At 36.6% G+C, this 16,755-nt stretch overlaps 1 protein-coding gene across 8 annotated transcripts in view; it reads left to right on the top strand.

Annotated features, from left to right (window-relative positions):
- TMTC2 (transmembrane O-mannosyltransferase targeting cadherins 2) overlaps window positions 1-16,755 on the top strand; it is an 874,097-nt gene that overhangs the window by 254,376 nt on the left and 602,966 nt on the right. For all 8 annotated transcript variants that reach the window (XR_014252178.1, XM_082418933.1, XM_082418934.1 and 5 more), the window contains 3 exons: window positions 6,025-6,110; window positions 6,577-6,761; window positions 7,839-7,917. Coding sequence is in view for 7 of the 8 variants with exons in the window: in XM_082418933.1 (XP_082275059.1) it covers window positions 6,025-6,110; window positions 6,577-6,761; window positions 7,839-7,917 (350 nt within the window). In the remaining variant the exon portion in view is untranslated. The remainder of the gene's footprint in view (window positions 1-6,024; window positions 6,111-6,576; window positions 6,762-7,838; window positions 7,918-16,755) is intronic.

Raw genomic sequence — 16,755 nt, 5'->3', positions numbered from 1 at the left:
CTGGTAGATTAAAATGCTATCCTCCGTAACTTTGAGTTTTCATAAGCATGGCGGCCTGATCTGTCTGGAACTCCGTTCCCTGCATGCTTGCCTTCTCTACAAACCTCACCTGACCTGTCATTGTGGAAAAGTATCCCTTTTGTGGGTTCCCAGAACACTTTATGCTTCATTTACCTGTATTGTGAGTGTTTGATCGTCTGTCTTCACCATGAGATAGTTCATTCAAAAAATATTTACCTATTGTTTGGTAATCTTATTCTCAATGTTTAATATGGTGTAGGAGTGCCACAAATTATGCTTTAATGAAATTGAAAAAAGAAAGAAAGCTACTATCCTTTAGAATTTCCCTAGTCTTAACAGCTCATGGCTCTGTAAACCACATCCTGTCTCATCCATGTTCTGAGTAAATGTCCACTTAGTTTACTGAAATTCATATTCTTGAAAACTATACTTTTCTTCTGTTTACTGCAATACATATTCTTGAAAAGTATACTTCTGCTTATGTGCTTTATTAATACCAATTTTCGAACATGTCGGATTTCAACGATTTTTAAAGACCTTTGTTTGAACCTGAGGCAAAATGTAGCTTTACTTGAAGATTTGTATGTTTTGACAGTTCTGTATTGAGGGCAACCTTCTACAGAGAGTCACTGACATTTTGTTTGGATGTACTGACAGCAGTGGGGAAGGGCATGCTTTTTAAAATAATTTAGAAAATTTATTTTTTTGCCTTTTTAAATGAAAAGTCAGTAGAAATGATGATAGATTAGATTTTTATTGAAAAAAATAATTTATTCCCTGTAGTTTGCTTTTTTACATTCTATATTCTTTACATAGTTCATGTATGTGGTTGGCAAGGACATGAGGACCTTATGTTCTGAACAAATGTGTTGCAGTTAGTATGTATGAAATGCTAAATGTGGTTTCTTAACCTCAGCGCTATTGACATTGGGGGCCAGATAAATCTTTGCTTTGGGGGGCTGTCTTGTGTCTTCTAACATATTTACATATTTAATGGCATACCTGGCCTCTACCCACTAGATGCCAATAGCATCCATCCAGTTGTGGCAACCATAAACGTCTCCAAACATTGCCCAGTGTCCCCTGGGAGACAGAGTCACCCCTGGTTGAGAAACATTGTACTAAAAAATGCTTCCCTTCTGTCTCTGTCAATATTTAGAATCAGCTAGGGATTTGTATGCCTATTTACACTTAATGTTTGCATTTAACTCTGTCCAATCCACTGTTACCATGGGTTTGACTGGTTTTCATTTATCAAGTATTTGGAGTATTGTGATTTTTTTTTTTAAATGGTATTTTAGAGAAAGGGTTGTTAGAGGAGACTGGAGTAAAGATGGGCAAAACTTTTACAAGAAAAAGAAATTCTACACACTTAATGGTAATTCCTAGAAAATGGTCAAAATCAGGTTAAAAAAAAAAGCTGAAAGGATTTAAGGGAGGGCATTTTGTTGTTTTTTTCTTGAAATAAAGTGGTCTTCTGGAATTTAAGTGTTACAGTGAATAGTACTTTTTGTATCCAGATGTGTTTTCTTCCTTTGACTATAACAAGTATTTATTCTTTCTGGTTCTCCAATTTGTAGTCTTCACTGGCTGCTTAATTTCAGTGACTGTGGTTCTGAAAGATAAATCACTGGGGGAGAAATATGAGAAGTAAAAGATTTGAATCCATTAAAATACACTATAATATATCCACTTACACACAGATACATAAAAGTGACCCAACCATTTATTATTTAGAGATCAATAACATTTTTTCAATTTCTCCCCCAAAAGACACTTTGAATTCACATTAATGTATAGCATGGGCCAGTTTCCTTAATTGCAAAGCAACTTCACATAATATGAATAAAACTATTTCTTATTAGATTCTAGCTTGATGGTGTATTAAAATGTGTTGTTGTTTTTAATATACATAGAAACCAGAAGATTTTATTGACATGATCAGCATGTAAACAAACTGTGTCATCAATTTTAAACAGCTGTGGAAAAGCCTTTGGTATGAATGCTCTATTAAAATACAGATCCTCCTTTACAAACGGATTGCTGGGCTTGAACTGTGGCACACTTCTTGCTAGCTGTGTATCCTCTGGTATGTTGCAGAACTTTTTCTTGCCCCAGATTCATCATCTGTAAAATGAGACTTGTAATAATAACCTACCTCATAAGATTATTGATGAGTAATAAGTTAATATATGTAAATTAAGTTAATATATGTAAACACTGTAAGTGCCAAATAGGTTTAGCTGTTGTTGTTGTTATTATTACAACCACAACTATTACAATGTGAAGGGTTTCTATCCTTCTATCCAGTCTTCAGTAAAATAAAGATTGGGTTCTATAAATGTGGAAAACAGCAGTCATAGAAGCTTCGTTGTTACAGTGGTAGAATTGACCCAAATTCATCCTGAACTGTCAAAATGGCATTTGGATTCCTTTTCAGAGCATGAATTCAAATTCATATTATCCAAAATCTGAAGAATTTTAGAGCAAAAGGAAACATAACCTAGTACATATGCATCTAGACTTGAATTATCTTCTCTCTCCTCTTCTTTTTTTCTTTTAGAAAGAGCATGGGATTTAGTGTCAGAGAAACTGTGTTGCAGTCCTGGCTTTGCCTCTTATTAACCATAAAACATAGGGTTAGTTGGTAAATTCTCCATGGACCTCGCTTTCTTCCTGTGTGACGCGGGGCTGATGATGACACTCTTTACTGCTGGCTAACTGCTGCTTACTTTCAAGCCTCTGCCCAGTGGCACTTGGACTCCGTGAACCTTCCTGTGTCCATTCCTGAGCTAGAGTGGTGTTGCTCCTCTGTGCCCTATCATCGTAATTTTCCACACCATTTATTTTCTTATTTGTCTCCCTCAGTAGATCGTGCATCCGCAGGAGAGTGCATCTGTCCTGTTCACATTTGCAGTGTGCGTACTAGAGCATAGTTGATGCTCAGTTAAGTCCTTAGCCATGAGAAATTGGTCACAATAGCCGTCTAACTTGGACTCACTCCATTGCTAACTTTATTCAGATGATACAGGGGATGATGCTGTCTAATTCAAAGAGCCACTTTATATATAATCCTGGAGACTTGGCTGCTCCATCCCTCTGTGTGACTAGTTTCTTCCAAAGAATGAGGCAGGCTGGACAGGATTGTCTAGGTGTGGTTATCATGCTGTATTTTATGAGGTGGAAAATGACAGAACTGTAATACATCAGTATTGGGGAGCCCTTGAGGCTGAATACATCATTTTCAAGGTTTATGGGCTTTAGGTACAGTTTCAAAGATATGCATTCATCTCCTCATGTTCTTTTTGTCTAGCCTAACAGCATATTTGTCCTTTAGAAATGTAATTATGTGCAGACTAATTAGTGGGCGATTGCAGTTATTTAGGTGACAGGAAAGGTAAAAAGGGCTCTGCCAGATCTGTAAAAGTGAACCTTGAGGGGCCAGAGTAAAGAGCCTTAGAAAATAAAATAAGAATTGGTAGGCTTTGGAGACTTTCTAAACCTGGGATTTTGAGGGTAAGTGAAAAGTCACGAGTGATAACCAGGTTTCTGATTTTAGCAACTGATGTAAAGGATGGTTCTAATTGTTGAGGAAAGATTTTTTTCTTCTTTTATCTCTTTCATTTATCTCTTTATTTTTGAGTGGGAAATATTGCTTTCAATTTTTGGATGTGTTGGTTTTGAAATTCCAGCTAATAAGCACCTAGATTGATGTGGTTGAGTAAGCTGTTGAATTTTCAACAGATCTGGATGTCAGGAGAGGGATCGCTATTTTAGAATTGCGAACAGTCAGCATGTGAGCTGCATGTATGCATGTTGTCATGCAGAGACAGTACTTACCAAGAAAAGGAGAAAAAGACAAAGACCTGGGAAATACCAACTTCTTTTAAAGGAATATATGAATAAAGATATACTTTTCTTCATTCTTGGAAGGATAGTCTCAGGGATAGAGAATAAGGAAGACTGGTTTTCCAGAAGCCGAGGAAACACAAGAGTTTCAGGAAGGAAAATGGGTTTAATAATCACAGATGCTACAGTTGAGTAGGTGATTCATATAAGCAAACTATTTTGGGAGTTTGATAATTAGTGGAAATTCGATTATGACATTTCAGCAGAATTCTGGGAAAGAGCCTAATCTGGATTTAGGGGTAAATGGGATTTGAGTCATTGGACATGTGCACCACAGACTGTCCTTAAAGGAAATCTGACTTTGAGGGGAAGAACGACAGTAAGAGGTAGTTAAGAGGTGGATGCAGGAATGATAAGGTGGTAGGGTTTTATCTTCCACTCTCTGCTAAGAGGCACACAAACATTTTTGTAGTCTTAAGGGAAAGGAAATTGCAATGGGGAAAAAGATTGAAGATATTGGATAAAAAGGGGCTCATGGAAGGACTTCAGTTCCTAAGGAAAGTAGAAAGACTCGGATTAAGATGGATTTCTCCTCTGATGACATTGGCCTTGTATCAAAGAAGAAACACCTCTTTATCTGAACCTCAAAGGAAAGTGACAAAGACAATTAAGGTTGTAGATATGTTTCTGAAATGAGATAATGTGTATGAGCTTAGTTAACTGGAAAGCATTTTGTCAAAATTGTTTTTATAAAGAATATTATTCCTTTTTGGAAAGTATGTGAGTGTTCTTTCTCTTTATCAGTTTTACTTGCTTTTAAAGACAACTGAACTTTTTCACAGACCCTTGAATACCGCAGGAAGCTTTGTTTTTCCTTGTTCCTAGCAACTGAAAAGTACACTTAACAGCAAAGCATATCAATTTCATTATCAAATTGTTGCTCTAAATTTTCTACAGATATGTACATTTCTGTGTATATGTAACTGTTCATGTGGTTTGGAACAGTTTCATTTATTCAAATGGCTCTTTTAACAAATAATAGAAATAACGAGGTTAATATATGCTAATGACACAAGTGAGCAAACTTTAATTTCAAAATGATTTACTTCATTATTTTTCAAGCATGCCCATTAAGTAAAAAAGCTGAGTATTTTAAAATACTCTACAAAATGATAAGTTTTTGTCAGTGGCCTTCTCATTTTGCAAACCTCCATTTTACCGCCTTTTGGAGGCCTCAGGAACTGGCAAATGGAATCTGCAATTTGAGGTTGATGACAGTAGTACTCAGGTCCAAGAGAGGTGCCAAATGTCTGCAAGACACTTGCTGATTATAAGAGAACAGGGATAGGCCAGAAAGCCCTCTGTGAGAACTTTCAGAACTTCGTCCAGTTCCTTGACACTGTGTTTTCACAGACATGATTATAATTGATTCTCACTTGTCATGAGGGCAGGGCCTGGAAATGCTGGGATAATTCATGTGACCACGTGCTGCCAATGGAGCCTCCTAGGGAGGCCCAGAGCCTGAGGGTCTGTAGACAAATGCATGTCTCACAACAGTGAACTGAAATTTGCCCAGTGTTCTGAAATGTAAGCTTATTTGACCAAATCCAAATAATAAGGAAATAACAATGTGGTTGGTCTTCAGTCTTTGATGGAATCTGATAAGATTCTGACTCTATACTATTGATCCAGATTACCTTTTGTCTTTCAAGCAGTCATGGGCCAATATTTCCCAAGCAATATGGCCAGTGGGAGAGGCGTCTCAGGTTTAAATGTACATATGTATATCAGGGCCTTATACAGGTTTCCTTTCTGAAGTGATGAAAAACTGTGCATGCTCCAAGGAGAAATCCAGGTGGTTTGTAATTCTAGTGGGAGAGAAAAGATTGCTGGAAAGGGGAAATTTCAGTCGGGGGTAAAGAGCTTTTTGGAAATACTTCTTAATACTTTCTAATGCAACGTAAATGCAGTTGATCCCTCTCTAGTATTTTCTCTCCTTAGTAATCATTTCCTTCTATTTAGAATTTATTTTTATAGTACCTCGTCCTTTTTATGGCCCCATTAACCATTTTTATTTTTGAAATATAAAATGAAAATTTGATTTTATGTATAGTAATACAGTCTTGTCTCCAAATTTCTATTTTGCTCATTCAGAGGGTTACTTCTACAAGAGAACAGCAGGTTTGCAGAAGCACTACATTATTATAAGTTGGCGATCGGGAGCAGGCCTACGCTGGCTTGTAAGTAATATTCAAGTCCTTTTAAAGTATCTCTCCCTCCCTCCCTTCATGAAAATGGTGACTTAAAGCCTCACAGATTAAAAAACATGGTAACTCTATTTCTGAATACTTGCCAATCAAATTATGAGACTTTAACAATTACATCTCTCTCAATTTTAATATTTTGGTGCCTGTTTATCATGTTAATATATTAAGATAAATATAACTTTTATTCATCTAGATATCAAGTTCAAAATATTCTGGCTCCTTGAAGGCAGAGACTATTATATATTTTTTTTTCAGTGATACCTGTACTTCTTACTACACTGTTGTTCTTTTGTATATTTGTTCCCTGGGTATTTATTTCTTGGTTTTCTTTTAAAATCATAAATAATACATAGAAACAAAACTGAAATAAAGATAACTTTATTGTTTCCATAGTGTACATCATCTTCTCACATTTGTATTTCCACTTGTCTCCCCTCAGCTGCATATTTAAACACCGGGATTATTCTAATGAACCAAGGAAAGACAGAAGAAGCTCGACGCACGTTCCTGAAGTGTTCTGAGATCCCTGACGAAAACCTAAAGGACCCTCATGCCCATAAGAGCTCGGTCACCAGTTGTCTGTACAACCTGGGGAAACTCTATCATGAGCAGGGACACTATGAGGTCAGGCCAAAACCTCTGTCTCATTCCTCCCCCTTGTTCTGATCTAGTCTCAATGTTTTCTACCTACGATCTCATTGTAGGGACACTGATCATTTAAGAAGCTAATAAGTGTTTTTATTAAAAGAGTTTTATGGTGAAATTCTTTAGGAAAAAAACCCTGCTTAAGCAAAACGTAATGGATTTCTTCACTGTGAATTTCTCAGCGTAATTATGACTCCTCAGGAAAAGGAAATAACATGCATTGCAGCTCAAGCTTATTTGCTCACCATCTCTTTGATTTTAAAATTCAAGACACATTATTTATCTATATCCATTTTTTGATGTTAAAAAAATACATTTTGTACCCTGCGTATTGAGTAAATGATTTGATATAAATCCTACTTGTTTCTTTTCATTCTTTTTAAAACAATAACCCAATGAAAACTGATTTTATGGTGTTTTTGAATTGGGGAGAGGGGAAAGGTGATGGAGACAGGGTCTTGTATGGGAAGTTGGGAGGTTGGCCCAGTCCTGTGTTCCCTGTCTCCCACACGAAGCCTGCCTGCATGGGTTTCTTCTCTCCCATTCAGTATGGCTCCTCCCTCTCTCAAATGACACCCACACACACTCTTACACAATGTATTAAGACTGCAACGTGAGGGTGAAAATAGAATTTTAAAAATAATTGCATTTAATGATCTCAGTAGGTCTGAGTAGCTAGAAGATTCATTAGTTGATATTTTATTTAGATCCTACTTGATCACCTGACTTGAAGTACCTAGAGATTTTAGATGACTGTGGGTGACTTCTGGTTATTTTATTGCGTAATCTATGGGAACTGAAAAATTTATATTGAGAGAACAATGGTAACATTTGACTGCTTGTTAAACTAATTTTTATATGACCTTCTTCACGGACTGGGTTGAATATTTTTATTCATGAAACGGAGGCAGTATGATATCAAAGGACAGCTTAATTATTTTCCTCTAAATACCATTTAGAAAGAGCAATGGAAGATTTTAATTTTGGAAGGATGTTGTTATTTTATTTTCAGTGAATAGTCCTGTACTTTAGCTCTTTTTCTGTTTCTTAAATTAGGATGCACTTAGTGTATACAAGGAAGCAATTCAGAAAATGCCAAGGCAGTTTGCCCCACAGAGCTTGTACAACATGATGGGTAAGTAAAATAGTAATATTTTAATTGATATTTCAGGGACCTGTGGAGAAATTGAAACCTGTAATTCTGTTAAATGGAATTCTAATAAATCATATTGTTAATCCTCACTAAAAAAACCCTGTTCACAATTGAGTGTCACATTCAAATGTTTACAAAGCATACTTATTCTAAGAGAAATAAATGTGTTAACATAGTGATTTTCAGCAATTGGCTGGATCCCAGAGTTGTTCAAAAGGGGCTCAAAAACTGAAGTGGGTATTGAGTGTTAACTAGACCCTAGAGATTGAAAATGATGAATAAAGTACATGTAGATTTTAATGAAATTATCAAATTTGTGATAATTTTTGATCATGTTATTTTCTTAATCATAATGGCCTCCTCAAAAATAAACATGCTATGATGTAGAGATTCATGGTTTTGATGCTTATAAAAAAAATGTGAGCAACTGAGCCAACTTGTATGGTTTTCACTGATAAAGGCTTGGATCTCAAGAGGTTTTTTTCAGGGTATTATTTTAGGGTAAAAACAATACTGTGAAGAGTGTAAATATCCTTCTACAATTATTCCTTTTTCTACATTGAATAATTTAATTTTCTTATTAATCAGAAAGTATGTAAGCTAGGGCATTGATTTTTCTAGGTACAAGAGATCAAGAACTAGAATTACTAATAAAATAATCTGCCTATTACCTGCAATTGATCCGTGGCAGCCTTATAGGAAATTGTTACCACAGCTATTTGATGGTGGACACACCTGAAAATTGCCTATTTGGTATGTGATTCTTGAAAAGAATCCCTAAAGTTCAAGATGTTCTGCTGATTGGTTAACTTTGCTGTTTCCAGATAAGGGGTCCTCAAATCAAATATTTCTTTTTCTCCGAACAACAAATCGCAAACTCAGATTTTCCTTTTTCATTAAACTTGGTTAACTTGCTTAGTATTTCTAGGCCTTCCTCATGCATATAAACTAAATGTGACTACATGATCTCTAGGATTATTTTATGCTTTTATATTCTGTGATTTGAGACATTTGATAGTAGCCGTATGGCTTTGAGTACACATAGAAAATCCCAAGCCCTCCCAAACTAGAAAATATATGCCTGGCAAGGACACTCACTTCTACTTTTTAAAATTTTTTTATAAATTTTATTTTAATTTATTTATTTAGTTTTGGCCGTGTTGGGTCTTCATTTCTGTGCGAGGGCTTTCTCTAGTTGCGGCAAGTGGGGGCCACTCTTCATCGCGGTGCGCGGGCCTCTCACTGTCGCGGCCTCTCTTGTTGCAGGGCACAGGCTCCAGACGCGCAGGCTCAGTAGTTGTGGCTCACGGGCCCAGTTGCTCCGCGGCATGTGGGATCTTCCCAGACCAGGGCTCGAACCCGTGTCCCCTGCATTGGCGGGCAGATTCTCAACCACTGCGCCACCAGGGAAGCCCTACTTTTTTTTAAATAACAGAAAATTCAGAAATAGTGTCGAGCTAGAACAAGGCACAGGTCAGTAAATAGAAAAAAAAAAAAAGATTTGGGAGAGGTTTATGTATTCATTCCCTATATCTGGGAATCCTGACAGTTGGCCTGGACAGCAGTAGGGTGATTTAATGCTCGTGTTAAAGAGGACACTGGAGTAGTTTTAGTTACTGTTTCTTTTTCTCTTTGGTATAATTACTGAAAGGTAAAAATCTCACTTCCTTAAATGTACTTTTGTCTTTATCCTCTTATGAATTAAAACCGCGCCTTTTACTATCTAACATTTTACCATCAATCTATCCACTCAGGTGAAATGTACGTGTCCATAAAGTGTGTACCTAGAGTATGTAGATTTATCAGTTGAATTAACTTTCTGTGTTAGTGCTGGATGGTTATTCATTTCAAAATGAATACTGAAATAACTGTGTTCTCTAATTTTGTCTGAGGAGGCACAGTGGTTTTAGTTTATAATTTTATTTTTAACGCTAATGCTTGGGAAGGGCTTTTTCCCATTTTTCCTCAATGATCAGAGAAGATATCTTTCTTTAAATTAGGAAAGGACTCAGATCCATGGCAACAGACTGCATATGGCATCTTTATTGTTAATAGGAAGTGTGGTATTCACTATAGTTAATGATTCGAGAAAATTCATTCAATTATTTTAAGTAAATACATTTGATTGAAAATTCAGCTGGTACCTTGAGATCTGTGTCTCATGTGGTTACACAGATGCTGAGCACACACAGGCAGCAAAAGATAAGTGTATCCCTGGGGTGATTGCTTAGTCCTTTGTCTTATTTTCCATTACAGAAGGAGGGAGCCACTTTGCCCAGACTCTGCAAAGCCCTCTAACAATTTGCAAGGGGAGAATCCCAATATAATTTATCATTCCAGATTTCTGCCATAATTATAGTGGCTGCCTTCTGTTTAATTTTATGTGACGGTCTGTCAGCTGACTAGGTTTTGTCGTTTCAGTTGTTCACGAAACTATAATTTTCTCTGAGAATGAGTTCACCTCCTAATCAAATGGGTGAAATCCTCTGAGTGTTGGCTTTAACTCCTAATACATTTTGATTAGCCTCCATTTGATAAGAAAAAAAAATGGCCCAGGAGATAAGCTGCCCTATCAGTTCATCATTTTCATTAGTCTGTCAGCATGTGCTGATTATCCTATCAAGTTTATCAACAGCCTTGAATGTGTTTTCTAATTCTCACATTTGCATATTATTGGTGCCCTTTAGGGATGAGTGATGGATTATAACGTCTGGCTAGATTTAGCCTGCAAGTATTCATTTTTCTCACGGCTCATTCATTTACCCCTTCAAGACCACTACCCCCAAGCACTTGCATGTAATAGTATAAATAATGCAAACATTATTTATTTTCTTTTATTTGGAGGTTAGGAGACATAAAGGAATATGTATGAAAAAATACAATTATATTTGAATGTTATTATTACTTTAATAACTCAATTCATTGCAGCTGCTTAAAAAAACAAAAAAAACAACAAAAAACCCCAACACTCCAGCCCTTTGCATTTTCCCTTCCCTTGAACATTTTATGAAAAACATATCACTCTATTCTGCATGCCAGTAGTTGACTTATCCTGAACATCGAATGAGCCTATTTTTCGCATTTGTGTATTAACAGAAAATAACAAGTTTGATTATCAATTTTTACTTGCTTCCCAACTTAATTTTTTCTATATTTTATCATAAGACTTAGTTTTTATTGTGACAATTTATAAGTAAACTTAAAAATCTATTTAAAAATACATTCTCATTATTCTCTTTGATTTCATAGGATCAAGGTGATTGAGTAACAATAATTGAGGAGTATCGTCCCATCCAAAATTAAGTGAATTTACGAGCATGTACAAATCATATTTTAAAAGACACTATATATCATTTTTATAAACAAAAATTAAAGTTTCACCTAGGTGGCAGTTATAATTAGTAAGGTATGAAAATACATGAAATGTTAAGAGTCCAAATCACACAATAACTGTTAAAATTACTCCTAGCCAGTTGTGGACCTCAGTTTCCTCTTGAGATAATGGGTTGGATTCAGTGGAGATTCAGTATAGTGTGAAGTCAGATAGCCCAGGTTCAAATTATGGCTCTGACACTTAACAGCTGAGTGACGTTGGGCAAATTACTTAACTGAAGCCTCAGTTTCTCCATCCATAAGGTGCTTGTAATGGTAGTGTCAGTTTGAGGACTGATTGAGATAATGAAGGTAAAGCATATTGGACCAAATGCCCAACCTAGTAAGTGTTTCATAACATTACCTTCCGTTGTAATCATTATTCTTTCTGTGGGCTTTAAACTCCAGAAGTCACTGATTGTATTCTCTCTGGCAGTTCTTTTTATATTTACCATTGTAAATCTGATTTCTCTATAGATACAGTTTTGACGTACTTGGATGGCCTTGGAGTCACCAACGGGGATTCTGTTTAGTTCTGTCCCATCTAGAATTGCTGCATTTTCTCTCGAAGTCCATTTCCCCTTATCTCTCAACAACCACAGTCAAAATCCATCTTTTATCATTAACTGCATTAACCAAAAGTGAAACAGCATACTTAGTTAATGCCCAATTAATAATTCCATTAATAGAGTGTTCCCTTTAAATTGAAATCATCATATTTAGAGTTTCTTCTCCTTTTCCTGTCATGACATACTTTTCTGCTAGACTTAGTCAAAATTATTCTTTATTCTGACACCTATTATACGCCTTTATTGAATCTCAATTTCTCCTCTTTTCTTCTCAAATTGTAAGTGATTTTTAGAATCATAGAATGTTAGAGATGGAAGATTCATATCTTTAAAATCCTCCTAACATAATCTTTTATTTTACAAGCTAGAAATTTACACTCGAATAGTTAGGTTGATCTGAGCCTGAACCAAGATGGCGGAGTAGAAGGACGTGCTTTCACTCCCTCTTGTGAGAACACCAGAATCACAACTAGCTGGTGGACAGTCATTGACAGGAAGACACTGGAACTCACCAAAAAAGATACCCCACATCCAAAGACAAAGGAGAAGCCACAATGAGATGGTAGGAGGGGCGCAATCACAGCAAAATCAAATCCCATAACTGCTGGGTGGGTGACACACAGACCGGAGAACAGTTATACCACAGAAGTCCACCCACTGGAGTGAAGGTTCTGAGCCCCACGTCAGGCTTCCCAACCTGGGGTTCCGGCAACGGGAGGAGGAATTCCTAGAGAATCAGACTTTGAAGGCTAGTGGGATTTGATTGCAGGACTTTGACAGGACTGGGGGAAACAGAGACCCCACTCTTGGAGGGCACACACAAAGTAGTGTGCGCATCGGGACCCAGGGGAAGGAGCAGTGACCCCAGGGGAGACTGAACCAGACCTACCTGCTAGTGTTGGAGGGCCTCTTGCGGAGGCGGGGGGTGGCTGTGGCTCACCACGGGAACAAGGACACTGGCAGCAGAAGTTCTGGGAAGTACTCCTTGGCATGAACTCTCCTGGAGTCTGCCATTAGCACCACCAAAGAGCCCAGGTAGGCTCCAGTGTTGGGTCACCTCAGGCCAAACAACCAACAGGGAGGGAACCCAGCCCCACCCATCAGCAGACAAGCAGATTAAAGTTTTACTGAGCTCTGCTCACCAGAGCAACAGTCAGCTCTACCCACCACCAGTCCCTCCCATCAGGAAACTTGCACAAGCCTCTTAGATAGCTTCATCCACCAGAGGGCAGACAGCAGAAGCAAGAAGAACTACAATCCTGCAGCCTGTGGAACAAAAACCACATTCACAGAAAGATAGACAAGATGAAAAGGCAGAGGGCTATGTACCAGATGAAGGAACAAGATAAAACCCCAGAAAAACAACTAAATGAAGTGGAGATAGGCCACCTTCCAGAAAAAGAATTCAGAATAATGATAGTGAAGATGATCCAGGACCTCGGAAAAAGAATGGAGGCAAAGATCGAAAAGATGCAAGAAATGTTTAACAAAGACCTAGAAGAATTAAAGAACAAACAAACAGAGATGAACAATACAATAACTGAAATGAAAACTACACTAGAAGGAATCAGTAGCAGAATAACTGAGGCAGAAGAACAGATATGTGACCTGGAAGACAGAATGATGGAATTCACTGCTGTGGAACAGACTAAAGAAAAAAGAATGAAAAGAAATGAAGACAGCCTAAGAGACCTCTGGGACACCATTAAACGCAACAACATTCACATTATAGGGGTCCCAGAAGGAGAAGAGAGAGAGAAAGGACCAGAGAAAATATTTGAAGAGATTATAGTCGAAAACTTCCCTAACATGGGAAAGGAAATAGCCACCCAAGTCCAGGAAGTGCAGGGAGTCCCAGGCAGGATAAACCCAAGGAGAAACACACCGAGACACATAGTAATCAAATTGGCAAAAATTAAAGACAAAGAAAAATTATTGAAAGCAGCAAGGGAAAAACAACAAATAACATACACGGGAACTCCCAAAAGGTTAACAGCTGATTTCTCAGCAGAAACTCTACAAGCCAGAAGGGAGTGGCATGATATACTTAAAGTGATGAAAGGGAAGAAACTTCAACCAAGATTACTCTACCTGGCAAGGATCTCATTCAGATTCGATGGAGAAATCAAAAGCTTTACAGACAAGCAAAAGCGAAGAGAATTCAGCACCACCAAACCAGCTTTATAACAAATGCTAAAGGAACTTCTCTAAGTGGGAAACTCAAGAGAAGAAAAGGACCTACAAAGAGTTAGGTTGATCTGTTTAGGATTACACAGTTTGTGTTAGAACCAGAAGTGTAGTTTACTGATTTAAATTTAAATGCTTTTTCTATTCAGTCCTTCTGTATTGCCAAAACTGGCACATTCTTCACTATGTCAGTATAGCTTATCTTTACCCATTTAAAAACCAGCATATATATCTATATGTAGATATAGATATATAGATATATGGATATAGATATCATTCCTTGTCCAAATACATATTAAAAACCTTTTCATTTTAAAAGAATGAAACACCTACAAAATTGTGGTTTCATTACAGAATGCATGAAATGCAGGATATTAAAATTCTTTTAATGTAGGATAATTTTTAACCACCCTCATTTTTTCTCTTCTTTCTCTATAATTGTTTATTTCCCTTACTATGTCTACTTAAGCATTGCTTTTGAATAATCCTAAGAGATTATGGGAAACTAAGATAGGCTGTAACTTTCAGTTTTATCAGTTTGAGCCCTTCCAATCCCAAAGGTCATTTTAAGCCTATTTACTATTTAATATAAAATTACTTGGCTTTCTCAGTGCAAAGTGATTGTTTGGTTTAATTACAATATATAAGCAATTTAGGCCATTTCATCTTGGTAATATATCTTGAGAACAAAAAGCCACAATGTATTCACGGAGTAAGAGTCTGGAGTTACAGCCTTGTTGCAGTCTGCAATCGCTATGTTTAGAATAACCTCTGTGTGCAAAAAAAAAAAAAAATCTTTTAAGTCACAGGTCCTGAGTTGGGGGGGCGTATAGTGGTGGTAGGATGAAATGGAAGTAGTCCATATGGTTTCTGCTCTCATAGAACTTTCTAAGGGATTTCACAGTTGGTCTAGTGCTCTTTAATATCTTTCCTTAATAAGTAAATGCCTACAAATAAAATGGATAATTGTATTACTCTAGCCTCGAGAATATTTTGTTTATAACTATGTAGGCCTACTATGTTAACTGGACCAAACAAACCAAAACAAACAAAACAAACAAAAATCTCAAGGTTTTATTTTATTTTGATGTGACACTAGTGTCACAATTTGCATATGTATTTATATATCCTTGTTCTTTAAAAAATATGTCTATGGGTAACATGCTTTTATCTTAGGGAGAGATTACATTCTTCCAGGGGAATTCCATGATAATGATCATTGATATTTATTACCTCATTTGCCTTTATTTTGATATTACCATTTTGATTCTCTTATTTCTGATAATTCCTAGATCTTTTTTTATACACATCCCTGTTACTTATGAAATCCTAGCTCAGTATTAGAAAATATATTTTTCCTCCATCAGCCTGCAACTAACAAGTCTTTTACTTACATAGGTTTCAAATTGACAAGATGCTTTTTCCTCACATTCTCTCATAAAAAAGAAGGAATCTTTTGACTTAATTTTCAGTTTTGTGAAAACGGCTCTTCAATTATGAGAGATTTCCCCAATTTCATTGAGCTAGTTAGAGAGAACAGTGAAAGAACCAATAAATAGGAGACACAGTGAATTTATTATAACAATTTTTGGAGTAAAGAGCTTGTCCAAATTTTAGAATTTGTATTTTTGAGAAAGAAACTTGTGGAATGAAAAAGTTTTGTCATAAATGGCTACCAGGGACCTTTAGATTCCTTACTCTCATTTAGGTAAGAACTGACAAAGAAGATGTCAAATGTACCTCCTGACAACAAAACACAAAAATTCTCACTTGTAAATTTATCCTAACTCTACTCGAAGGGTGTATACTCTATGCTGAATTCAGTTAGTAGGTTGGCTGTCAGAGAAGTCTCTTTTTCTCTCAGCCTCTGTATGGTTGGTTTTTTAGATGCATAATTTCTTTTTGTTGGATTTGTCTAGTGTGCACATTTGCGTGTGTGTGTATGTGTTGACCTCACTTTGTTCCAGAATATATTTAGAATAGAAATATTCAGAGTAAATTTTTGACAGGACGGTTCACATGCGTAATGTTTTCTTCTGTGACTGGTGGTTCTTAAGTGGATTGCTGAAGGCATTTAGCATGCTGACTGTGAAAGAAATGGTTTTTAACTGTGTGAGATTTGAACTTCACATCTTTCAAGTGTGGAAGCATTAACACTCCAGTAGTGTTAAGCTTTTTATACCACCTGCTTCCCCTATTTTGAGTTCTGGTGATTTTCCTATGATTGCTTCCATTGGCACTCTTGAAAATCTGTGAGTCAACCCTTCAAATATGATACGACTGTATAACTGGATTAGCCATTGATCTGTGTACCTCTACAAGAATATTAACTTCTAACTTTTAAGATAAATCTTTTCATCGCATTTTCATTTTTCATTCGTCAGAAAGGACAAGACCAGGAGAAAGGATAAGACCAGGGCCAGGAGATTTTAGAAATTCACTTTGTAAGATATGGAGCCAATAAGATAAGGAAATATGAGCTTTGGGCTGTGTATCAAAAAGAATAAATATATGAAATGTATGTACACAATTTGCTCCTAAAAGTTCATTTCTCATTATAAAACTGTAGTGGTTTATTTTCTTTTCTTTTTACCATTCACGCTTGATATAAATTCTACATTATGTACTATGGTTACAGACATTAATTTGCTAGGCATTAGTCTATACACTACAAAGGCCAGCCTCCAGTTCA

The sequence above is a fragment of the Balaenoptera physalus genome (genome assembly GCF_965194825.1).
Source record: "Balaenoptera physalus genome assembly, chromosome: 13".
Classification (NCBI taxonomy): domain Eukaryota; kingdom Metazoa; phylum Chordata; class Mammalia; order Artiodactyla; family Balaenopteridae; genus Balaenoptera; species Balaenoptera physalus.
This window is presented reverse-complemented; position numbering and strand designations above follow the sequence as displayed.